The 26434-nt window shown below is 45.0% G+C and overlaps 1 protein-coding gene across 1 annotated transcript in view; it reads left to right on the top strand.

The window, feature by feature from the left end:
* Positions 1-26434, top strand: part of lgr6 (leucine-rich repeat containing G protein-coupled receptor 6) — a 50097-nt gene that overhangs the window by 7799 nt on the left and 15864 nt on the right. The window contains exons 2-4 of the mRNA XM_078170008.1: positions 15013-15084; positions 23234-23305; positions 25178-25249. Coding sequence (XP_078026134.1) covers positions 15013-15084; positions 23234-23305; positions 25178-25249 — 216 coding nt within the window. The remainder of the gene's footprint in view (positions 1-15012; positions 15085-23233; positions 23306-25177; positions 25250-26434) is intronic.

Here is a 26434-nt window from a genome sequence, read left to right as displayed (position 1 = left end):
GTGTGATAGAGCAGTTGCTCACTAGGGGCTCTACAAGTATTACATGAGTGCAAGGACAGAATTTAGAGGGAGGGAGGAAAGATCAACAGCTTATGTAGCAAACGACTCTAAAAGAGACACATAAAAGACCACTTGAGTGATGCCCGACTCCTCTGCTGTCATGGGAGCTCGCGACGGCCAGATTTCACCGAGCTCGTCTGAGAGTTAAAACACATGTAGAGTTTATGAAGGTGAAATACGGTCTCTAACTCCATCCAGGAATCACTCTACCTATGAGAACATCAGACGGTTGGCCCAACACTGAGGCATGTCAGACAACTAAGCCAGCACATTGCATATACTCATACTAGGAGAGATGAATCGGAGATGGAGAGTGATGAACCTCTCAGTCTTCCTCTAAAATAAAAACAGTGATGACCTGAGACTCCCTTTGTGAAAGTCTATGCTGCTCTTAACGTCTTCTCTCTACAGCCACACACACACACACACACCTACAAACACAGATACACACACAACACACTCATTCTCTACAAACACAAGAGTAATTGCTCATTTCCCCTCGTTACCTAACAGTGGAACTGGACCAATTAGTGAGTTTGAGGGCTGATTTAGAATAAGATAAATAAACTCAGAGACCAACCGCACACGCCCACACACACAGTGACACACACACATATACGCATTACTGCAGAGGGGAGAGGAAGGGGGAATGTGAGACAGCAGGAGAGATGCCACAACAAATTAAGATAGAAGATAAGAGAATCACAGATTTCTCTTTTGCCGCGCTGATAAAAATCATCAAACACAAACAAAACAACCTCCCCTTCCTAACCCTGCCCACACGCTCACACACACACACACACACACACACACACACACACACACACACACATTACCCAGAAGAAGCCAGCACAGCAGGCTACAGTTTCTCATTTCGTCCTGGAGTATAAAAGGTTACAACAGCAGAGAGCCGGTCCAATCCCCACTAGGATCTGTCGAACTGTCCAGCACGCCCCGCTGTGCTGAGGAGGCTGGATTAGCCTCCCAGCACATACTGTAGGCTGCCGAGGTCACAGGGATTTGCTTGGGAACAGTCCACATTACAAACCACATCCACACAACGCTGTGAAAGTATATGACATCATTCACCCGTGTCATTGGAGACCTCTTCAAAGTGAGCGCAACTGTTCATGCTATAGTGGCCGAGAGGGCAATCCAGGCTATGCGTGATTCACTCCATTTCGTAGAGTTTATTTGCACATTTGGACGACCCCGCTGCACATAGGCAGATACATAACGGACTGCTAATCAACAAAAACAATAGTATTACGACACTGAGGCGAGCACAGGTTGGCTCTGCAATGGAATTTAACTATTCGGAGTCAAAGGTGCTGCGAGCAACTGCAGAGCAGAGTGGGTAGAGATTTATGACAATAATCGTTTCCCTGGGCAACACATGAAATGAGCTGTCATGTGAGATGCTTTGAAAGACCTTTCTCTTTGATATCAGATTAGAGAGGAAAGACAGTGCCCAAGGGTGTGTGTCTGTGCGCATGTGTGTGCATGTGTGTTAATGTGTGTTGCGTTCGAGAACACTGTGTACAGTATGTACATCGAAGATCGGTGATGTTATATGTGTGGCTGCAAGCGAGGTAATGTGTCATAAGGGATGGCTTCACAGTGACACGATAAGTAGCTCGTCTGTCACAAATAATAGCTGGGAGCAAATGAATCAGCTGACCCCTGATAGGCGAGTTTATATATTCACACTAAGTTATGATATCAAAATAATTCATGTGTTCATGATCTGGCTGGTGAGGTATACTGCACATACATGGTTTCTAAGGTTGTCAGGTGCTGATGTTCACACCTCTCGCACTTCCTTCAGTGGTCATCAGTGTGTGCATGTGTGTGAGAGAGGAAAAGAGTGTGTGGGTCTGAGGCTGCTCTGTGACTGGAGTTGAGCAGCGATTAGGTGATGCTTTGTGGTAGCGGTGAGTGCGGTGAACTTCTAACGGTGTTTTGGCCGAGGCCAGGAAACCACAGCTAGTGCATTACCAGACAGAGGAAAACCAAGGAGTGTGTGAGTGCACGCCCGTGTGTGTGTGAGCATGTGTGTGTGTCTGTGAAGACCACCCAGACTGCTGAGGGAATTTTTTTTCTAGCAAGTGGAGGTGAAGCAAGAGTGTAAGGAAAAATGGGGAGAGGGGAGATGAAGAAAAAGGGGTGAAAACTGACGAGGAGGAACGTGAAGATTAGAAAATTGGTGACAGAGAAGCATGTATTGGCAGATTTTGACCCAGTGTTGGTTACGCACACAAAGACACACACATACTGTACACACAGGGGACAACATCCTGCCCCTGTACGGTGGCCATGACTGTAACAGTCGTGTGCGTGTCATTTAGCCATTATGTTGATGGAATGATTCCTATCACGAGTGACCGGGGGTCACTCTGTAAACATCATGTCTGAGAGCAAGAGAGAAATGTAAGGGACGGAGGGGGCGGAGAATTTGACAGGAAAAATGAACAAAAATAGGAGAATTGCAGAAAAAAAGAACCGTGTGTGGTTGTGTGTGTGTGTGCTGTCAGTGGAGGGTTCTCTATACAGCAGCTATCAGCTCCAGCATCAGTGTCCTGGCTCCAGACGTCTATAGTAGCCCCCCTCCCCCAACTACATTGCCCTCCTTCTCCTCCTCTCTGTCTATCTTTCCTCCCCCCACCTATTCTCCTTTCCTCACCTGTTTCCTCTGGCCTCCTCCTTTAGACAGAACAAGAATCCGCACATTAAGTGCTTGAGTGTGTGCGCCTTCAAAGCAGGTGTTGAAGCTGGTCATGCAGGGCTAAGTGTGAATTTATGATCACTGATGTGCAAAAAATTCGAAATGAACGCATATAGCTCAGGGCAGCAGAGTGAGAGAAGTGAAGGGTGTGTACCTAAGCCAAATGGTAAATGTTTTCAAGGTGTGTGTGTATGTGTGTGTGGCTGGGGGAGGAGGTGCTTTGGCTACAAGCCAACTAACTAGCAGCTGTGATCAGAGCTGGGGAAGAGACTTACAGGCATTATACAGAAAACAGTGACATAGTTGATCTGTTGTGTTCGAAAGGGACAGTTTACACCAAAATCCAAATTACATATTTTTTTTCTCTACTTGTAATTCTATTTGTCAGTGTAGATTGTTGCATTGTGAGTTGCCGGATGTTGGAGATATCGGCCGTGGGGGTGTCTGCCTTCTCTCAAATATAATGGAACTAAATAGCACTCGATTTGTGATGCTCAAAGTGCTGAAAAAATAAATTTTTATTACCCAACAGCAATGTCTCCTTCCAGAAATCATGACCAAGTTACTCAAGATAATCCACAGACCTTATTGTGATCAGTTTCATGTCGGATCTATTTTCTTTCTACCAAACTACTTTGTGGGAAGGCAGACATCTCTATGACGGATATCTTTGACACTCAGCAACTCACACCAAACCAATCTAGACTGATCAATATCACTACAGGTAAGAGAAAGATAAATATGTTTGGTTTTGGGGTGAACTGCCCCTTTAAAAAAAAGTTCCTTAGGAGGAATTTTCTGCACAAAGCATTTCCTCTCTCCATCCCTTCACTTGCCTCTTCCTTCCTTCCTGCAAACTTAAAGTGCTTGCCTTAAAGTGTTGATTCCTCCGCTCTAGATTCCCTGGAGGCCGGTGCTGAGCACCAGCAGAAAAAGCCACTGCGGCCTGCTACACAAGTGATATTTATGCCAGAAGGGTGTTGGAGAGAAGGGATAGGCAGTCAGCGCTGGATAGTGCAGTGGTTTGTGGTTTCCTGAGAGCAACCTGGGAGGCTTTTAAATGTCGCTCAGGGACAGACGGCAGGTAGGCAGGTAGAGGACAACAATGGAAACAATGACAATTCCCTCGGGAGCAGCAGGCGGAGAAGACACAGAGGCCATAGTGTGCTCCACCGCTCCATATCCTGTCCTTTAGAAAGAAGCAGAAAGCAATCACGACACAAGATCTTAAAGGGAACCAGGGTGGAGGAGGTGGAGATCAGGGAAGTAAAGTGGAGAATGAGTTTGGAGTGTATATGCACAAGAGCCTGCATATGGACTGAACACAACCGTGGTCGGTATTTGTCGGGGTCAGACCTGTGCCAGCCGACTGAATATGTAAATCTGTATGTTTCGTGTGATAGCAGGGTGACGCAAGTATGACACGGGGGCTAGGAATGTGCTCCGTGTGACGTGTGGTCGAGGGGTGAAGGGCTGCTTCTGACTGAGAGGATTCAGAATGCTTGCATGGCCCAGATTCCTATTCAGCCCCTTTCCAACCCTGGGAATCCATGGGAATGTTTGTGTGTGTGAGTGTCCGAGCGTGCATGAATCTGTGCAAGTGCACCAGCCCTCTCTTTTCCACTACAGAGAAGGCATTGTCTAATCCCAGGCCAGGCCACGACAAATGTCCCTAACTGTTCTGGTGTGTGTACATGCATACACACATGTGCATCTATGACCTGTGACTTTGCGAGCTGTCATTTGTGTCAGTGTGTGTGAGTGCTAAGGCATTCCAAAGTTTTTGGTTTCCTGCTACAAGAAGACGCAGCTTGCAGTTTGCTGCAGATCTTTTGCTATTGCTGCTTGACAAATTTTAGATCAGGCTCCTGCAAAGTCTAAGAGAAACCAAACCAGTGAAAGTTATTAAAGTTATCAATTATATATTACCCCAAAGGAATACTTAACCTCCAAAATGACCACTTGTATATCAGTTACTCACTCCATGTTTCTTTGGTTTTCTTGCAAGAAAAGGTGAACAAATAATCCAAAAATGGAGAAAATTATTGATGAATTGAAGTAAAGGGATTGCCTGGGTCCAGGGTCTGGCATTGTGACATGAAACAATGATTTCTTAGTTGACCAATGAATGCAGCGGGGGACTCGATAAGCTAATCAGCGCAAGGGTTGGGATGCCATTTTTAAGCTGCTGACAAGCGTTGTGCCAGAACCAATGAGGAGTAATAACAACAAGACAGATGCTGCGACTGATGCAATTCTAAATTGACGTCTTCTCAAAATTGCCTGACATTGTAGTTTGTTTAACTTCGCTCTGCTCCACTCTAAAAACCCCAGCAAAACAGGTATGTAAAGGTAAAGGTAAAGTTCCACTGATTGTCACACACCTGAATGTGTGAAATTTGTTCTCCGCATTTGACCCATCCCCTGAGGGAGCGGTGAGCAGCAGCGGTGCCGCGCTCGGGAATCATGTGGTGATCTAACCCCCCAATTCCAACCCCTGATGCTGAGTGCCAAGCAGGGAGGCAATGGGTCCCATTTTTATAGTCTTTGGTATGACCCGGCCGGGGATCGAATCCACGACCTCCCAGTCTCAGGGCGGACACTCTACCACAAGGCCACTGAGCTGGTATGTTGCCATGGCATGGACTTACAATAGTCTCGTTTCCACCAAGCAGTACGGTACAGTTCAGTATGCTTTTCTCCGTTTCCACTGTAAAAAGTTGTGGATGGTACCGATGAAACTGTTTCGTACTGTCCCCATTTTTGGTCACCCCTTCGGTTGGGGTACCTAGCACACAGATCTGATGCTGAAAGGTGGAGCTAAGAACACTGCAGTCTGTTGATTGATCAATAGCGGACGGTCACTCTGCTCAGGGCTGAGGTGTACTGTTTGCAGTGGAAACACTAGGGTCTAGGTACCATGTCTGTATTACTTTTGGTTCCAAAGGTACCCTACCAAAAGTGTTTGGTAGAAACGGGGCTAATGTGATTGGATTCAGGTTAATACGTTAGTCTCTAATGTTTGATTAGGGAAAATCCTATCCCCCTCCTCCACGGACAGCGGTTAGAGTGGAGGCAATGTCGGACTGAAGATGGAAACAGAGTGTAAGGAGTTAAAAATTCTGTCTGATATCAGGCAAGTAAAGGGTTCATTTGGGGTGTGAGGTATTCCTTTAAGATAACTTTTGATTAGTAACTACATATATGCTCCACACTAAATAGGTATATGGAGGCAGACGGATGCCTCTGTTCGTACTCTGTGTTCATTTTGTTCGTACTTGAGCATGTTTTCTGAAAGCCTTCGGATACCGATGAAACTAAGCAGTACCACCGGAGATCGTGGGGGCAGTGTAGCATAATTCAAGCAAGATACGACTGCAACAAATAACGAAGAAATTTAAGTAATGATGGAACAGAAAGGATCAGTAATATAGTGAAAAGAGTTCTCTGTCCACATGTCGGGATGTCATCAATGGCACAGACCACCGCACCAAAACATTCGCGGTCATAGACAGTGGAGAGCAAATGACAAAAATCGTGAGCTCTAGCCAAAAAGGAGAATGTTTGCAAGAGTGTGTAGGACGTAGCTCTCCAAGTTCCCCCGTACCTCAACATGGGTCTGTCTGTCTCTGTCTGCCTATCTGTGTGATCGCTGGCCAGGCCTGCTGACTAAAGTGGCTCATGTGGGGCTGGCAGTGTGCAGGTGATGACTAGTAAGAGCTAATGATACTTAATGCCCTTTCCAACAATGTACACACTCGTACACACACATGCACGTACCCACAAGACCCCCGTGTTCACATTACACACAACCAAAGACGTTGCACAAGCATGGATGTATGCACACACGCTCACATTCACATACTGACTTAATGATGGTTAATGCCCCATCCAATCCCCCTGCGCAGCATCAAAGCATCCTACAGAGCAGTGCTGATACAGCGATGCTAGCAGGGATTAGGTCGGGAGAATGGACCACTGGGAAGGGAGTTAGCTAAAGGGAACAAAGAAGCAATCACAGACACACTTAAATGTCGCACACATGTGCACACACCTCAGGGCACACACACATACATAGAGCGTAGCCAAATGGGGGTTCTGCACAGGAATGTCCAGCAAAGTGGAAGAGGGGATGTAGAAAACAGAAGGTGGAGAGATGAATGAAGTAAGGAAAGATGACTCCTCAGGACTCTTAATTTAGTTAGGTAGACTGATCTGAGTGCAGAAACAGAGGTCGGGTCACTGTATAATGCAATAGTATAATTCTTGCTAAGACTGGACTTCACAGGTGTATTTTCCATCTCCCGTAGAGGGAGGCTGGAGGGAATTCTGCCACTGCAGAGCCTCTGCAACTGCAGCCAGACTCACTCACGTCTCTATTACATGTCTGAGAAGGAGCAAAAGAGGAAATCTGGACTTTTTACATGCATGGCAAGAGGCCAAACTAAATCTCTTTAAACCAACAGCAGCCACATGTCCTCATTGGTATGGGGTAAGATTTCATCAAGTGCTGATCTAAGTTCAGGTCTTGATGCTATCCGTGGGTACTGTTAAATATATGGAGCAGATGAGCTGATCATAGATCTGTGAGCGTAGCAGTAAAAAGAGGGGTGAGCCAGGAGTGGATTTGAGCAGTCTTCTAACTAGATCCAGTGTCCTCCTGTTTCTGCCATTCAACCAAATGAAGTCATAATAGAGCCTGACACTAATACTCATCGGGTTTCATTTACTGTTGTAGCCACTGCTGAGAATCTGCCTTGAATCAGCGTGCAGGAAAGGACACCTCTGTAAGAGATACCTTTTCAGGATGTGTGGAAAAGTGGTGAAATTTGTAACCCCTTTCCACACATCTTTGCCATTACTTCAACAGATTTCAGTGGCAAGGGGTTGTCCTGTGCTCATGAAACATTTCCCCCATGTGGCATTAACTGTTCGCTTCGATTGAGGAGGAAACAAAATAGGCTGTGCGGCACATGTCATGTAACAAACATATATGAAAGTCAGACAAAATATACATGCCAAAACAACAGATTTGTGGACTAGGGTAGGGCTATGAATGCCTTTCTGCCTTCCAAAGCTATGTCCTACCCACAACAGCTGCCTGTCAGTCCTGTCCACATGTTGGAGGCAGTTGTATGTTGTGTAGTGCCGACTGTTCCAACACTTCCTGTTCCATTACTGAAGTGCTTGACCTTTCACCTCCCCCCCTTCTCCGTCTCATGACAGGGTGTGTGTGGGAGGACAAGGAGCGGACATAAAGTGTGTACGTGCACGTGTATATGTGTGTGCGCGGTATACCAGGGTATGAATAAGTCCCAGAGGGCATGAATATGTTTCCCATGACATGGCCTCAGACTAAACAGCCGCTCTCTCCACCCAGACATCCGCCTGTCATTCTCCCCTAAACCGCAGTGAGCGGAAAAGAGCACAAAACATGGGAACACAAAAACACAGACGAGCATCTCCCTTTTCTGTCTCGTTATCTCCTCTTTTCTCCTCCGCCCTCCCTCCCCGTTTCTCTGCTCTTTTGTAGCCGAGTCCTCCCCGTGGCCCTCCTTGTCCAGGTGAAAGACTTCTCCTCGCCCTCTCCCTCGCTCTTTGTGCCCCGTGAATGAGGGAAAAAGAGAATAAGAGAGGGAAAGATAAAGAGAGAAGGCCTTCGGACACAAAGGGCAGTGTACCCCTCCCAGGAAGTCTGGGAGAGAGGGAGGAAAAAAAAGCACATCTTTAGAGGAAGGAGGAGGGGAGGACAGCATTGTACCCTCCTTCCTGACTCTTTGTGTGTGTGTGTGTGTGTGTGTGTGTGTGTGTGTGTGTGTGTGCATGTGTGTGTGCAAGCTCATGTGTGACCACGAGAGAAACTGAATGCCAAAGCAGTCAGTCTATTCAGACAGAAAAAAGCTAACACACTTAGACCTCACCCTCACACACAGTACGCACACACATTCTCCTCTCCCTCACACATACACACACATACACACTAATGCACACAACCATTTAGGCCCTCTTTAAGGCGGCGCCCGAGCATTGACTACCAGTTGCATTGTGTGGAATAAAAGATCGTCTTTCATCGTGGCCTCAACTGTTTCAAAGCACTAAGCGGAGAGGATCAGACTGGCTGAATCCGACTGAAGACATTACTGTCATAGTTACTGTAAAAGACAGCCAAGGTGTGGCTCAAGCACAGCTAATGCAGAACTCCTGCCCTCTGGGCACGGCTCCGGTTGTTGATTTTTACTAAAGATCTATTACTCTAATGTTCCTCACAGATAAGCCACCTTCAAAGGTGTAGGGCTTACCGCCATTATTGGCTGTTTGTTTGGTAAGAGTCTCCACCTGAGTGAGTGAGAAAGGGATTGGCAGGGAGGCAAGAAGAAAGAGAGCTGAGGAGGAAGTGAGAGGGAAGACCTCAGGGTACGGCTGTTGTGAAGTGATTTTGTGTGTGTAAGAGAGAGAGAGAGAGAGAGTCATGAAAAAACATCCCTCTCAAGGGCAACAATGTAAGCCTGGTTGTTTACATGCTTGTGCTGCATTGTTATGTGCCGTACCTGCATGCAATTTTATGCTTGAGCGACATGCCAGAAACTTTTTCCATAGAAGTTTTTTTTTAAACTTTGAGACAATGGAATTCTCCAAAGTGAAATGTATCGAGTCATCTCTCCTCAGCCTGCTCCCGCACTGCTTTGTTTGACTGACACATTTCACCATTGATGATAAAAACAGACACCTGACGGCTGATCACATCTGCCCCGCTCTGTGGGTATATTCACTCACCAGGGTGGTCCGGCATCCACCCCACAAAAGCCACCCGGAGCCTGGAGTGTGTACAAGTGCCTGTGTATTTAGCGTGGGTGTGTGTGTGTACGTCTCTGAACACAAACAGCGGTGTTTTTTTCATATGATGTGGCCAGTTGTTTTGAGCTAAATCAACCAACTCTTGTCAGAAACGCTTCCAGTTTGCAATTGGCTACAACAGAGCTAGGGGCACATTCACACCCACACGCACACGCTGCCTTTGATCACACAGCCGATAACATACTTCAGTAGTTCTGTTGACGGCGGAGAGGAAATATGATGAATCGCATTATTGTAACTACTGGACTGTGTAACCCCATGCTCCAGTTGAAATTTGAAGCAGAGATGGGGAGAGAAAGAGTGAGTGTGAGCGATAGAGTGGCATAAGAGAGAGAGGGCCAAGGCTGATGAATGGAAATGTACCTCTGTTTCTTCATGCTTCCGTTCCCCCCTTAAGACAAGCTCCCTGCCTTGGTTACTCTATCAATCACAGCATAAAGCAGTCAAATATCCAGTGCTTTACCTTTCTTCCCATGCCAAACCTTCCTCTCTTACATTCACATGCTCACAAGCGTACACACACTTTGGAGGGGAAAGAATAAACGATCTATCAGAGCACATTGTGTATCGGCAAATCACGGAACGATGGAGGGAATAGAAATGGAAAAATGTCCATATCTTCTAACTCCTCCATTTGCTGCAAAACAGGCCACAATTTTCGCAGACGCTACTGTGCTTAAACACACAAAATTACATGCACACACATGAAAATGTAATTCCTCCCCAGGGAAACAGAAGGAGATCACTGGGGGCTTTGTCAGTCATTCTGCAGGTTCAGAGTGGAGGGGGGATAAAAAGAACAGTTAAGAGGCACATTTGGGAGTGTGTTTGTTGAGGGATGAGCATGGGTCTCCATGTCTGCATCCTCTGCTCCTAATACTGCCAAGGAGTCTTGAGTTCGTCATTCAGCGGCAGACGGAGATCTGAGGGGATGAGATGGCCTGTGTGCCTCTGGCGGTTGAGAGATATGTTGTCCTGCGAGTAATATCAGGCTGACTTCTTGACGCCGCGATGGCCAAGATAGGGCAGGACGGTTCCCTGCTGAATACTCGCATGAAAAATAAAGAAAAGAAACCACATGAACTTCCAGTCTGTCCCTCACACACACACACAAACAGACCCAAACGGCAATCTGTTTCCATGCCTCGGCAGCGTTCATGTATGATGTGGTAAAAGTGCGACCAGGGACTGTACCCACCACATCTGCAGGCTCCCTGGAAAACAATAGGGGTGTGAAAATGAGCGACAGACATCTTACCACACACACCGCAGTCACCTATAAATGGAAAAAATATTGTAGTGCACACACAGACACAGATACTGACACACACACTTGCACTCGGTCTCCCTCTCTCTCTCTCTCACACACACACACACACACACATTAGAGGTGCCCATAAAACGGGGACACAGAAACCCCAGTTCTAATTGTGAAACTCCCATACACTGCGGAGCCTGCGAAATCTTTAAGCGCTCTCTTTCTCATTTCTTTTGCGGCCGTTTATTTGCGCTGAAAATATCTGCACGTCACAGCGCCAGCCGACACAATGCACATGTGGTAGTCATCAATCATAATTATCATGGTTTAAAAAAGCCACAGCTGTTATTTGATTTTAAAAACAAGCCATAGCGCAGCGCCTTCCAACGATACGTCAAGTTGTCAGCGGAGGCCTTGGCCTGCACAGCAGAAATGTCTCTCTCTCTCTCCGGCTTCCCAATGAGCTCGTTGGAGAGCACAGTGGAGCTGAGCTGCATTCAACCTTTCCCCATGACTCACCACTGTGTGTCTTTATTTTTAAACATTTTCTCTCTCCATTGCTGCATGTTTATTCTGTCTGAGTGAGGCCGCTGTTATGGACTTCACACAACGTTTGTTTATGGCTTCTTTAATCAGGACCAGATAATGGAGAGTTGTCTCCATTCGTGGGCGCATCCCCAGAAGCTGGGTGATGTGTGTGTGTTTATGTGTGTGCCTGTGTGTGTGTGTGTGTGTGTGTTGCTATGCTTTAATGATCCCCTCAGAATGTTCCAATAAATATTTTTCTCAGAAGAATATTAGTACACAGACAATGAATAGGATTAAGGTGTGTATGTGTATTGTTCACGAGGCCCCGTGAGGTGATCGTGTGCTTATACGTGATGTCACCCAGTCTTGATTATGTCAATTGGTTTGCGGTTACTGCTGGCTGTGTCATCTCCATGGCAACTTTGTTATCACTTATATTTACCTCTGACTTTAATCAAGCAGTACTGCATTACACTTGTTGCATTCATTCCCCAAATTACCGCCTGGAGCCTGAGCAGATTGTGCCAAAAATGGGACAAACAAGAAGTTTATAATTCACATGACATCACCAAAGTACTTCAGTTGGTAGGCCAGCAACAGCGCTGGGGAATAAGTAATAAATTACTCATTATTTGTTCGCTTGCTTACATTTACTGAATTGTTCTACTCGGTGCTTATTAGGAAAAGTAATTACTTGCGCTGTATTACATTTCAAGGAGCTGATGTGAACTTAAAACATTTTAAATGTGTCATTAATTTGTAACTGTGATTTTCAATATAAACTGTTAAAAGATGAAACGCTTCTATGGCAAAATAATGATGCTATAATATTTAAAGATGTCTAGTTTAATTTTTATTTTAAGCAAATATGGCTACATACAGTGTTTCACACCAAACTGCACTGTGCGTATCACCAACTCTTATCTTACCAATATATTTATAATACAAGGACGACAAACTGAGGTCCCCATGAATAAACAACCACCATAGCAAAATGTTGACTTATTCTTCTCCAAACATTATTAATTGTGTAATTAATGTTATCTGAAAAAAAAAACCCTGATAATCAATATTAAGGGTTGTTACAGTTGAACATCATCTTATTTAAGGAAGAGCAGTATTGACAGTTGTCAGTGTCTTTCTCCTTTAAAATGACTGACAGAGTGCCCTACTCCCCACAAATGTGCACAGTACTTTAAATTAGGACCTATGGAAAACATGAACTCAATAAATAGTTCCATCTCTTAAAACTGCATTGGCAGAATTAGGTGTTTTTGACCTGGTCCCCCTCCAGGGCTCCAATGCATTGGTACTTTTGAAAAGCACTAATTAAAACAGAAACAGAAAACAATGACATGAAATAATTGAAATATGACAACCTCATGAAGAATTGGAATGACAGAATAAAGCACCTGTGAAATAAGACAAAAAGTGTACCTCTGGAGTCTCTGTGTAACTCAGTCGGTAGGATGAGGGATTGTTTTAAAGCCCTGTACCTCCTAAAATATTTGCAAAGCCTTCTCTGAATGTTTGGACACCTGCATCATTTACTCTGGCTCGCGGCCTTCTTCTTCTCCTCTTTTATTGGCCCATTGCTACCTTTTATGGTGCATTACCACATCCAGCTGCCAGCACGCATAACCACTCTCAGCAGCATAAATGAGTCTAATATCACCCCTGTGTTTGTGGTGGCCTAGCAGAACACAAGCTGCAGATGATACAGGGAGAGGCTCGTCAAAACATTCAAAGACTTTAATATCAGTAACAGGGGTGTCGTGATAAATCGATCTGGATTATATCAATTCAATTATCAACAATTCAACATCATTGATGTAAAATGAAAACATACACATACTGTCATTTTTAAGATACGCCCTATTCAAACAGTGTTAGTGGCTTAGCATCAGGCAGACAGCGGAAAGCAGACAAGGAAAAGACAGTGAGGGTTTTTTTGTGATATCATCTTGTATGTTTGCAGGCCCCTGAAGTGAATCAAATCGAAATCATATCACGGCAGACTTTGTGACATCAGCATATATCAAATTGTTGCCTAAAAAATGGGTATAATATTGTAATGAAACTTGTGATTACACCCTACGTTGTTCTGTGACAGACTAAAGCAAGTAGAGAATCAACCATTTTTCCCCTCAACACCGAACCAAAGCATCCACCCTGCCTACGTGTCCCCGAGTAACACCTTGAACCCCTCTCTCTGCAGTCAGACCTCCCGGGAGGGGGCATGTGTAACAGGAAATTCCCATGATGGGATACTAACATGCCAATATTACGCTTTCATAAGGAAAATATTCAGTGTCAGCAGAGGCTGTGAAAAGGCTTCATATCCTAATGATCTGATCTGCAAAACCTCAAAGCAAAAGAACACAGTTGAAGCTGCAAGCTCATCACATGGTGAGAACACACCTCCTCACCCAAAGTGACAGTGGGACTCCACATCCTGACCGCCGCCTGATGTGAAATGTTATCCTTGACAGGATACCAGACTCCTGGTGTACTGAATTGTCTTGTCACAACTGCTAAAATATGACAGGCTGCTCAAATCCCCACACTGTTGAACCAGAATATTGCCATGCAGTGTTTTTTCCACATCACCCCCGAAGCTGAATATAGATCACGCCTGCGGATAGATCCATCCAGCCCCCCGTCAGCTTGGCTGACTTGACAAACAAACAGCCAGTGTGTCAAAACTCCCAACTGCAAAGGGCTTCTGAGAGCACAGTTTACACTTGCTAGCCCGGTGGTCTGGCTTTATGAGCAATGGTTAGTGTCATACACACACATAGACACACACGCACATGCAAGCCTTGCTCTTGAAGACTCATGCGAGACCCCAAGGGCTGTGAAAGCAAAGAAGGGGTGACGTAGCACCTTCTTGCTTTCATTGTGTTTATCAAAGTGATGACCTTACATGACTGGGGCCACAGGGTTATGTATGTTTTCTACCAGAGGCTGACACAAAAGTTGTCCTCATACCATCCCAAGTGTTAAAAAAGTAGGTTACATGTGTGTGTGTGAGCATGCATGTATTTGAGCATCCTGCGCCTCTCCCTCTTTGACCGCAACGCAGCTGCGTCAACACTCACCCTCCAGCACACCCTCTCACGTCAGACTGTGTGTCAGAGAGGCAGAGAAATGGAGTGTGTCTATGTTACAACCATGAACAAAGAGGGAAGGAGGTGGTCTCCTGAGAAACCTGAGGAGGAAAAAAGAAGAAGAAGAGGAGAGAGAGAGAGAGAGATACGGAGGGAGACTGAGGGGTCAGATCTGAGAGAAGGTAGAGTGAGACATCTGGAAAAGAGAAAGAGTCACTGGGACGAGGAGGAAATTACAGCTGCCCAACAATGATTCATTGGGGAAAATTTCTCTTCTACATCTCCCTCTCCTCCCTCTTGTCCTCCAACCTCTCTACCTAACCCTCTAACCTCTCTCTGCGCACTACTCCCCATTCCCAATGACTGATTGTCATGTGAAAACCGTGTACATGTCCAGAGAACCTTTGACAGAACATTGATAAGGTATACATTGATTGATACTTTGATCCTGATGCTCCCCCTTTTTCTCTCTCTAGGGATCTGAGCATGAACAACATCAGTGAGATCCAGCCCAGAGCCTTCCACCGACTGCACCTGTTATCAGAACTGTGAGTACAAAATCATTCAGCTCACATTGAATTAAGAAAACTCCATCATCATTACGGCTCGCACAAGAAGCAGTCATTCCCTGAGCCGCTGAGATGCACAGACCTCAGTGATGGGGATTGATGACTCTGGCCTGCCTCTGATCTCTCCTACCAAGAAACTGCCTGCAGCGATACACGAGTAGATCCCGAGATGGCGGCACAAAAGAGGAAGGCAAAGGGAACCCGATATCCACTCAGAGAGTGAATATATGGTCCTTAAAGTGTTTGGAGGGCAGGTTCTATGCTGAGCATCCAAGCCGCTTGCTTTCTTGCCCCCCCCTTGACTTTGTTTCAGCTGGATAGCTCAGTAGGAGCAGTACACACGTAGACACAAGCCTGTGCCAAGACAAACAACACATTATAGGAGAACGTCAGGACAGGTTTAGGGAAAATGAAACAAGCTAAGATTTATGACATTAACTATAGGTACAGTTGGGTATCATTAGCAACGCTTCGATATAGTACACTAAATAAGTTAAATGCTGAAAAAGATTCTTTATACTTTTCTTGGCTGGTGACAGATTAAACAATATGTTAAAAAAAATAAAAAACAAGGCTAAGAACTTCACTCAGCCTCTGTGCCACATTCCTCAGCATTTAAACTCTGTGCTACAGCCACAATTTGGTCAGTAATTCACAAAGTAGAAGGTATTGGTTTCACTCTCATAGGGCTGATGAAAGCACACACGCCGTAGCAAAACTTCTTCAACATTTTTTTTCAGTCGACCTGGCCGATATCTGATTTGACCACTCAGCAGAACTCGGCTAAGTCTCGGTTTTACAAAAGCTGCACACAGATGTGCCCTTAGGGTGTGAATGTGTGTGTGTATGTCAGCCTTCACCTGATTCTTTTACTTCTGGAGCCCGCAGTGTGTGTGTGTGCGCGCGCATGGGGTGTTTGAACAGTCCGCTGTTTTCTTTGCTAATTCTTGCAGCTGCAGCCTGTGAAGCATAGGCTAATGATGATGAAAGTAAAAGGTTAGCTGGATGACCATTCAGTTGACTTTGAGCTGCAGTCAATTTGAATCTGAAGAGCAGAAACGAGGCCAAGCAATGAAGTTTTGTGACACCTTGAAGCCGGAGAATTAAATTCAAGGCTTTGATTTATTGTCCTGTATCGAATGGCTGATCTGAACTTTTTGCTGTTATAAAAACGGTAAAGGTCAGATATTGCTGATGGCGTAATAATCAGAACCACACAGCGCAAAGTGATGCCGAACACTGATGCTGACATTTGCCTGCGTTGGGGAAAAAGGGGGTGGGGGTCTTGGATGCGGCTCCATCTGCAGTGTTTGTCCAGAGACAATCCTCCCAATGTTTTACAGCCCCGTTGATCTTGCTTCCTCTGTATCGCTCTCATGTTCTGACACTTTATGGAGACGTTCTGTTGCTTTGTAACTCTTCCAAGGAGGATGTTCCTGCCCTAAAGCCAATTTTTATAGCCCTGCTGACCATTTCTGGAAACATGCTGAGACGACGATGATGTTCCAAGGCAGGGAGAAGCACTTTGCTGACATACACTCCTGTCGTGGAGGTTTAGCGAGATAAAGCATAGCAGGTTATGGTAAACACATTATAATTACGACAAGTTATGGCGCTTGGAAAAACAAACCGTGGCTCTAAACACAAACACGGTCGGTTTGAGAGCAAGAGCGTTTGATGTGGGTCCATAGCACTTGTTGGTAGCACAGGGAGAGGCAAGGGCCAGGCATGTTGTGACTGGTAGAGTGATAAATTGTTTGATGTTGGGCTCAACCTCCCTGTCTGCCCTCACTCACTCTATCTCCCTCCTCTCAGATTCATTTCTACAGCCCCCAATCTCCATTTTACTGCAGGCTATTGCAAGCTGTAGTCACTGCCTTTGATAGTTTTTCTACTTTTTCCCTTTTTGGCCCTCTCCACGTTCTTACAAACCAAAACAAATCAGCTTATGGCAACGAGTCCAGCTTTCATCCTGTTTTACACTATGGGGAGGAGAGGGAATAAAATCTTATGAGCCACAAACAGACTGTCCTTCTGAAGCACCGCTCATAAACTGTATCATGCTGCCTCTTATCTCCTCGCTCAGCTCTCACCTCTATAGTATCAAAGTGCGTACAGCTAATCCCTTTGAACCTCAAATGAGGTGATTAAATTAATTCACGAGCAGGTAGCAAACCTGCCTTTGATTCATTGCGGTATTGATATTGATAATAAGAGTAATCACCCCTCCCTCCAGCCGTTTCTCTACCTGTAACTCCTTATTTCTAAAACCTGTTCTATTGATCTCAGATCCCTCTTATTAAACCTTCATTTAGCGCTTTGATCAGTGAATCTGCTCTTAATTCAAACTCGCAAACCTGCACGCAACTGTCAGTCAGACGGAGCATGAAGAGAGGCGACTGAGAGGCAGACTGCATGTCTATAGATTAATGAGAGGGCAGCAATGCCTGCAGACTGCGAGACTGGTTACTCATCTACCTGACTTATCAAAGACATCCCCTCTCTCCAAATGTTCCGCTTTAATATCAAAGATATACTATCTACTTCTGATCTAATTACATCTTCGAACTAGCAGAGGTTGGTTTTGTGGGAACTGTCACCCGAAAAGCCCTTCCTGAAAACCACTTTCGAAGGCGACCGAGCTCTCCACCTATCATCAGTATCAAAGTCCGTGCGGTTCGTACCTCCGGAGATCCGATTTCACTCTGCCTTTTTCTTTTGACTTCCGTCATAATCAGCCGTTTGGGTCGAGTCTCTCGTGCTCATCTTATCATTATCTGTAGCCATCACTCAATGCAGAGGTGAAATCAGCCCACTCAAAGTGACCTGACAGGAAAAACAATCTCACTGGATTTTTTAAAACCCTCTATTACTCTTCCCTTTGCCTCTTTTGACCCACACTATTACCAAACAAGTCCTCCAACCCATACGACCACGTGCTCATTTGTTCCTACCCTCTAACATGACCCACAGGAGTGTTTGCCACATTAGTGCCCCTTTCAGCTAGTTTAGGTTTAGCAAAAAATCATGGGTGGGGATTGTTACATTATGCACTTTACATAATGTTAAGTACTTAACATAACATAATGATATTGCATAACTTAAAATAACTCAGTGTTGACTTTTGGTTGTCACATACATAGGGTGACCATATTTTGATTTCCAAAAAAGAGGACACTCGACCGGCCACGACATAGCCTATTTAAATGATACTCGTAGTTTACTCAAAGATGCCTTATAATTTTAATGTATTTAAAATTTATATGTATGGATAGAAAATTCAGTTATATTGCAAAATAATATCTCTCAAAGACAGAAATTCAGATAGGCCCCAATAGGGGACACATACACACACTAGAGTGTGGCGATCCGAGCCCGACGGTACCCGACGGGTCGGGCGGGTTTAGTCAAAAATGTAGCTATAAATTGTATTCGGGCTCGGGTCGGATTCGGTCAGCTTTCAGTGAAAATGTAGTGTAAAAATAAATAAAATCCTATCGTCTGTTCTGTTTATTGCTTGGGCACTATTATTTACGTGACAACACCTGAACATAACACACACAGACACACATTGGCTGTTTGTTTCTACCTCTCTCCTCGCTGGAAGTCTCGGACCTCCAGCCGCCCGCCTCCACCTTGATTAAACGCTGAAAATAAAATAAAAGAGGGAGACAGGTTTTTCCTATTTTATCTTATTTTGTTTTATTTCTCCCTCTCCTTTCGCTGGAAGCATCAGAACTCCCGCCTCCCGCTCCCATCTCAAACACGGAGGTCTCCCTCTTTGCTGAGCACCCACGGCGCACGCCCGGCCTGTTAAATAGCCTGTAACCGTAACAACTGTGTGACACAAACTCAGTGCTTTGGTCATTAAATAATGTCGGGCTCAGTTCAGGTTTGGACAGAAATATGCGGCTATTGCTGCACTCTAACACACACACACAAACACACGGAAAACCGGACATTATCATCAGTTTATAAAAAAAAACCCAGATGCCCCGGACGGGACGTGAAAAGTGGACATGTCCGGGCAAAAGAGGACGTTTGGTCAGCCTAACATACATCACCTGACTTTCTCCTTTGCTCCTGTCATAATTACTACAGCCACTAGAGGTCGCTGCCTACACCAAACAGAGATATGGGTCGTAATAAGCTGCTTGTACAAACAACCTGTGGTGTCATTTTTTGGGCAAGGACAGTCTCATATTACCAGCTTAAATAGACAGCTCACCCCAAAATCAGAAATACATATTGGTCCTCTAACCTGTAGTGTTACTTATCGAATCTAGACAGTTTTGGTGTGAGGTGCCCAGAGTTGGAAATATCAGCCCCAGGGATATCTCCAATATAATGCAACTAGACAGCACTAAGATTGTGGCGCTAAAAGCACAAAAAAAAAAAAGAACAAATCTTTCCAATCTTTCTTTCTCGAAATCATGACCCAGTAACTCAAGATAATCCACAAATCTTTTTGTGAGCAGTTTCATGTAGGAACCATTTTCTTTCTATCAAACTGTACCTACCAACCATATAACCATGCATAAGGAAGCCTGCATCTACTGCTAGCTGACCTAGCGCCACATAGCTAGCTAATGCTACAGCTCAGCCAAGAAGGACACCACAAATGTTTACATCTCACACTGTCACAAACTTCTTGTCCATGATGAACGCTATGATATAGTTTGCGGATGTAGTTTGTTAGAAAGAAAATTGTTCCTATATGAAATGGCTCACAACAAGGTCTGTGGATTATCTTGAGCAACAGGGTCAGGATTCAGGTCAGGATTTTCTTTTTTGGGGTACTTTGAGCACCACAAGCCGAGTGCCATTTAGTTCCATTATATTCAGGAGAGGTAGACATCTCTACCACCAATATCTCCTACCCTTGGAAACTCACACCAAAACAATGTATATTGATAAACAGAATTACAAGAAAGAGGAAAAATATCTATTATTAATTTTGAGTGGACTGTCCCTTTAAGTGAAAGTGCGTGGAATATGGTGCTAACGCCTGTGATCAGCTCAAGACTGAGACTCTGGAATCTCCACCCAGCCCTGTGAGAGTGCTCTCAGGTGCTCTGCCACTATCACAAAAATGAAACCAAGATGCAGTAGGAGAGAAGTGGTGAGTGGAGGCCAAGCGCTGCCCTACTTGTCCTCTTCTTGGTGATAAGATTGTCTGCTGATAGACCAGGAGTGTAATGCAGGTGAGGGTTAAGGGTTTACTCTATTGGCTGTCTTGATACTCCAGGTGCACCACACAGCTGGGACTATCTGGGTCAATTAAAACTTTTCCTTTTAGCGTTGCCAACACTGGTTTTTGTCTGCTTGTCTCCTTCTCTCTTCTCTCTTCTTCTCTCCTACAAACACGTACCCACACACACCCTCTCACACTGTTTTCCACATGTCTATATTTTACTCCAGTAATTTCAGAGGTTAACGCCAGGTTAAGTGGTTGACCCTGAGGCTGGACCTCTGAACAGAAGGAGGGATAACATTTCTATTGATGGACTGGGGGGACAAAAGGTCATACATGCGTATGTACTTAAAAACACACCCACACACATACACACACCGCCCTCTACTTGATAAGACCTGTTTATCCTCACCTTCTTCTTTCATCATCGACTCCTATCAACTATCCATGCTGCCACTATGGTGTCCTATCACTAACTGAGATAGCATCCCGAAATATGATGCTGTCTTTGCCGTCTAGGTCTTTTATTCTGTCTTTTTGTTTATTGTTGTGAGGCAATAGGACATGGTGATACATAGGATAATCAGCAGTTGGTATGCTTCAGTGACGCCCTCACTGATCAGCTCTGATAGCAGGGTGGTCTCACCTTTGCTACCAGCACCCCTCCCACTTCTCTCCCATACGTTTTGAACTACACACTGGCCTCTGTTATTTTATCTATGAATCACGTCAATAGGGCTGAATTATGCTGAGGTGGAATTTTTTTATCAACGCAGCCTGGGGGCCAAGAAAAATTCTAACCATCCCCAAATCAAATTAAAAGAAAAAACGGTCGGAGCCATGGTTTGACAAGAGCAAGGCGCCTTTCTTTAGAATGAGATTGATGTGGAACGACTAGGAGGCTAAGTGCGGAACATTCACTCATACGTACGATCATTTACACACACGTACACACATAAATACACACACTGATATCATGGAAACAGTTGGTCAGTGGCAACTGCCGGTGTTCTGTTGATGTCTATCAAGAATGTCTGAACATTTCTTTCCTTTTTCAATATCCATCTTCACTTTAGACATAATTATCCATTTGACAAATGAAGTCGGCAAAAAAGCATGATTCCACTCTAATGCTGTTTTGGCTCCAATGGTGCAGCTAATAGAGAAAGGCTGGTTGGCAGTAGGACATGCACATCATACCATGGCCTTAACTACAATGTTTGTTTTCTAAAACTCTAAATTACTGCGCCTCCTCATCCCCCCACTGAAAAGACATTTATTTTTCTTTGGTGCTACCTATATCTTTTTTCCGTCCAACGCGCCTGTAACTAATCACTGCGCTTGAACAGGACCCAAAACAAGGCACTTAGGGGTCTTTGCAGAAATAGGCTTAGATCTATTTTACTGGTGTCAGGACCTCAGCAAGGCCTATTGAAACAGTTACCTCTGGAAAAGTAGCTATTGAAATGGTCCCCGGTGACCAGCTTGTGCAATAGCGGAAACTGAAATGGTATTGAAGTAGCAGACCTATCGTCCTCTGCGGGACAACAAATGAGCAGTATACAGAGTTAAAATCAGATCTGAGAGCAAATTGAACTCCTTTATCTTTGAATAAGAATGAAAATTAGAATTTGTGGGGTCAAAGAGCTGCAGTCACTGACTCATTGCCATCTGCGCCTTCTATGTCTGTGAAATCTATATTGAGACTTCATGTGACACAGTCAAAGTCTGCTTGAATGAGTTTTGACTGTGGTTTGAGAGGCATGACTAAATGGCACCACAATAGCTTGGATAACAATCAGTCCATTTTGCATTCTAGTTCGCCGATGTGGGCGTGCGTCTACGTGCATGTGCGTGTGTGTGCTTGTGTTGATAAATACGAGTTCTACATGAGTTCTAAACTGGGCTGAGTGTGAGATTTGGCAGGCACGGATGGGGTTGTGTGGTTTGCCACTGCACAGTAATAAGACTGAGACATGTTGACATGAGTATCAGATGTCAGAGGGAGTTTGCTGCGAGCTCTCGTCCATTACCATCTGGATGATAGTGGCTTGGAAAGGCAGGCAGAGTGCTATATCAATATTTCAGTATCCCCGCACTAATGGAACAACTCAGCCAGAGGCAGGCTGCTTAGCATAAACTCAAATGTCAGGCAAATGTCACCTGTGGAGCAACGGTGTGAGCAGGAGGATGCCAATGAGTAACTTTTAACGTGTGCGTGTGTGTTTAATAAAAGTGGGTGGTCTCGAGCTGTGAAGACCAAATCTGTGTTTAAAGTGTGCTTCCAGCTCGTGACCTTGAGAGTTACTCTGTTGGACTGAATGTTATTTATTTGGACATCTTATACACACTCACAAATGACCATTAGGTGCTGTGTTTGATAAACAAACTGATTGGATTGCTTGTGTGAATGTGTGTGGTTTCTCTCCCTCGCTGTCCTCAAGGCCCCTCAGAATGGGCCCAATTTACCTCAAGGACATGGAAAATAGCGCACGCATTCGCACCGCACACACACATGTTCGCATATATGGTATACACCTTACTATATACGCACGTACATAAACACACCCACATGCTCACAAGCAAATATACTTTCAGGCTGCACTTGTTGACCCAATCTCAGTCTCATTCAATTCAGTCTATACTCACTCATCAGCGCTCCCAGGATTGGTTAAGGTTTCAGGGTGTGCTTCAGGCCAATAGCAACCACATTGAAGGGAATCGAATATTGTTATTTGCATAGTGCCCCGGCAGTAACCCCAAAGCAGGAACTCGAGGATGAAGTCATATCACAGCTCAATCCAAAAACGTAGAATAAAGCGAATGCAAAAATTGTCTTTTGAGACTTGTAAATTCTTTTGTGTGTGCTTATATTTCATTTTTCACTTTAATATTTTGCTTTCCCCCTTTTTGATCTTCGTGTTTCTCTCCTAGGCGTATCTCAGGGAATCAACTGAGGTATATCTCAGGCCACGCTCTCCAGGGTCTCCACAACCTCAAAGTTCTGTAAGTAACCTCCTCCACCCACCTGCCCTATTGCACTCTGGTGGTTCAGTCCTCGTTCCCAGGTGGGTTGTTCCACTGCAGCATTGTGGGGGGATAGAGTTGTGCTCCCGCCTTGAATAAAACACACAGGCCACGCATCATTAACTGTAGTTAAAGTTTATGGGCTGGTTCCTTCATTCCCAAACAAGCCCTGTTTCAGTTGCAAGCATGCGCACACACACAGACACACACACTCACACAGGTGTAATGCAAGGACCTCCCAGTCACACCACCCACTGAGATTACATAAAGTGACAAAAAAAAAAAAAAAAAAAAAATCACTTAAAAAACGCCATTCAAAGCCGCTCTCTCAATACCCCATTTCTCATATTGTGTTCATATCCTTATGATCCATGGCCACCAACTGTTAGCGCTGCCGTGAAGTATTAAATCACAAAAAAGTGCAAAGCAGCCATAAAACCATGGCTCTCTCTGACTTGTGATCGCGGCATCTAATGAGTTGCTGCCATATTTCTACTGGGTGCGAGACAAGGGTATTAAGGAGGTTTTCATGAGCCTTGGCAACCGACTCAATTCCTTTTGGACCCATGCTGAGAAAAGTTTGAGAAGCCCTGCCACAGAATATAAACTTAGCTAGAGAATTGTGGTTTGTAATTTGAGGGAATCTGGGGGATTACCAGGCGCACAAGTTGATCTTCTTTCACCTTGTGTTGTGAAACTCATCGAGACAGAATGAGGGAACCAGCCATGAATCCTGAGCTATTATGTCATTACTGTAGAAGGACACACACATCCTGAATTCATACACGTCTGCAAGCATTCATGCTTCACACTACAACACCCTAGCAAACTTTGGATGGTCTCTTTGACCTCAGAGCAGGTGAGCTGTTGGTTTCCTTCCTCAATATATTAGTTAAAGTCAGGCCATGTCAAACACAAATGGACCGCTGACCTTGTGTAGGGTAACCGCAAGGTTCCTGCAGTCTCTCTCTCCCTCTCAGACACACACATGCACACACACACACACACACACACACACACACACACACACAGAAGGTTATGAACCCAGAGTGGAGTACAGCGAAGCTCCCCGTAGGGAATTTCTTTGAAACAGGAAAAGACTCAATTCGATGTATTTATCATGGCATCATCATCCCAGTGGAAACATTCCCCTGATCCTCTGAAAACCTTAGCAGCAGTTTTTCTACACTGAAGCAATCACTGTATCTTACACAGAAGACTATTGTGAAATACACTGCACTACGAAAGCATGTGACACATTGAGCTATGTAAATAAATATGGCAAAAATGCTTTGAGACACACAGGATACCCCAAAAAATGTCTAATTCCTGGCAAGAGAAGATACTGAATTGTTACACTATAAAAACCTTACTGTAAGCTAAAATGTATAACTGCGTGCGTTACGCTCGCAGACTAACAAAGACTGATTATTGAGGCACCACGATGCCACAATAAAGGCACAGCGCCACCGCTGAGAGCGACACACCGGAGACTATTCGCCTCGTCAGACGACTGCTCACGATAAAAACTTTAAAGAACGAGCGAGAGAAAGACAGAGAAAAAGTGAGGGAGGGAGAGGAAAGAGAGAGGGATATTGTTTGCTCCCCACTTCCTCCTCGCTTTTTGCTCCATTCCTCTAAGAATGACATCAGCAGCCCACCCAAGGAGCTTCTCTTCCTCTTTTCTTCTACCCTTCATTCTCTGCTTCTCTTCAAGCTTTCACTGGCCCTTTCCTTCTTGTGTCAGATTTCCCTTGCAATGGAATTATTTGCTCTGCTTTATGTGCCCTCACGCACACCACGTACACTCTATCACGTGAAGACCTATAACCTGTAACCTGTCACTTTCAGGATGCTGCAAAACAACCAGCTAGAGAGACTTCCTGATGATGCTCCATGGGACCTACCCAACCTTCTGTCCCTGTGAGTCTCTCTCTCACACACACATACACACACACACACACACACACACACACACACTAATCATGCTACTCTACCTCATCTAGCAGGGAATGAAATATCCCCTGGCCACCCACCCACACATCTCAGCTCTAACCGCAGTGCAGGTATAGAGTACCGCTGACATATTACAGACCGTAGCCCAATAGCTCTGCGTTCAGCGCTGTGCTGCCTGACGGTAGGAGTCACTGTGTCAGTGCAGTTCATGGTAGCATCTGGAAGCCATGAGGGAAACAGCAGACACTGCAGGCCAGAGAGAGCATCTCCAATGAGCTGTGAAACAACCCCATTTTCCATCAATTCCCCCTCTCTTCCTCCTCTGCTCCTCTCCTCCGTTCTTCTCCCACCACCCACACTGCTATCCCCATGGCTAATGAGAGTGTTTGGTGGCATAATTGTCTCATCTGTGGGGGTCAGCGTACGTGTGTATGTGTGTGAGTGTTTGGGCGGGTGCACGTGGACCACCTCATCTGTAATTCCTCACCCCTCTCCCGACGTACCGCACACGTACTCCACATCCCCGCTTTCCAAATTAATAATTCTTTGTAAATATCCATAAAGCCATTTCCGTCATCGCACGCTGAAATTGCTGGAGTTGTAACATGGGAGGGGCGTGCACATGTAACTCCTCTCTACCACCTACAATGTTTCCCTGTCTGGTATTAAGCAGGCCTGCTCTCCCTCAACACAGTCACCAAGCCTGCACACACTCACACACATACTGTACCTACAAACAGCCACTATGGCTCAGGCTGGCCCTGTGTGAGTGTGTGTCTAACTCCATGATGATGTCTCTGTCTGTTTTCCGTCTATGTGCATGTGTGTGTGGTCTCAGTTTCTTTACATAGAGATGCTCTCAAGTAATGAAACACACACACACACACACACACACACACGCAGAGTCAGTGTATAGAGACGCACCTTGTCATTACAGTAATGATAAGCCCAGTGGAGAAAGATTACTGGAAAGGCTTTGGAGAGTGAAGCTTGTCGGCGCCTCTCACTGACATTAAACACACCAGGTAAAAAGAAAGAGAGACAGCATCTGAGACAGCACACGGGTTTTGAGTCAGTATAAATGTATAAAGGAGGCTTTGATCTAAAATAAATCATGTCTTAATCTCGTACACGAAGCCTTTTGTCAGCAGT

The sequence above is a fragment of the Epinephelus lanceolatus genome, chromosome 8 (assembly GCF_041903045.1).
Source record: "Epinephelus lanceolatus isolate andai-2023 chromosome 8, ASM4190304v1, whole genome shotgun sequence".
NCBI classification, from domain to species: domain Eukaryota; kingdom Metazoa; phylum Chordata; class Actinopteri; order Perciformes; family Serranidae; genus Epinephelus; species Epinephelus lanceolatus.
The sequence above is the reverse complement of the archived record's forward strand: the minus strand, read 5'-3'. Positions and strand labels throughout refer to the sequence as shown.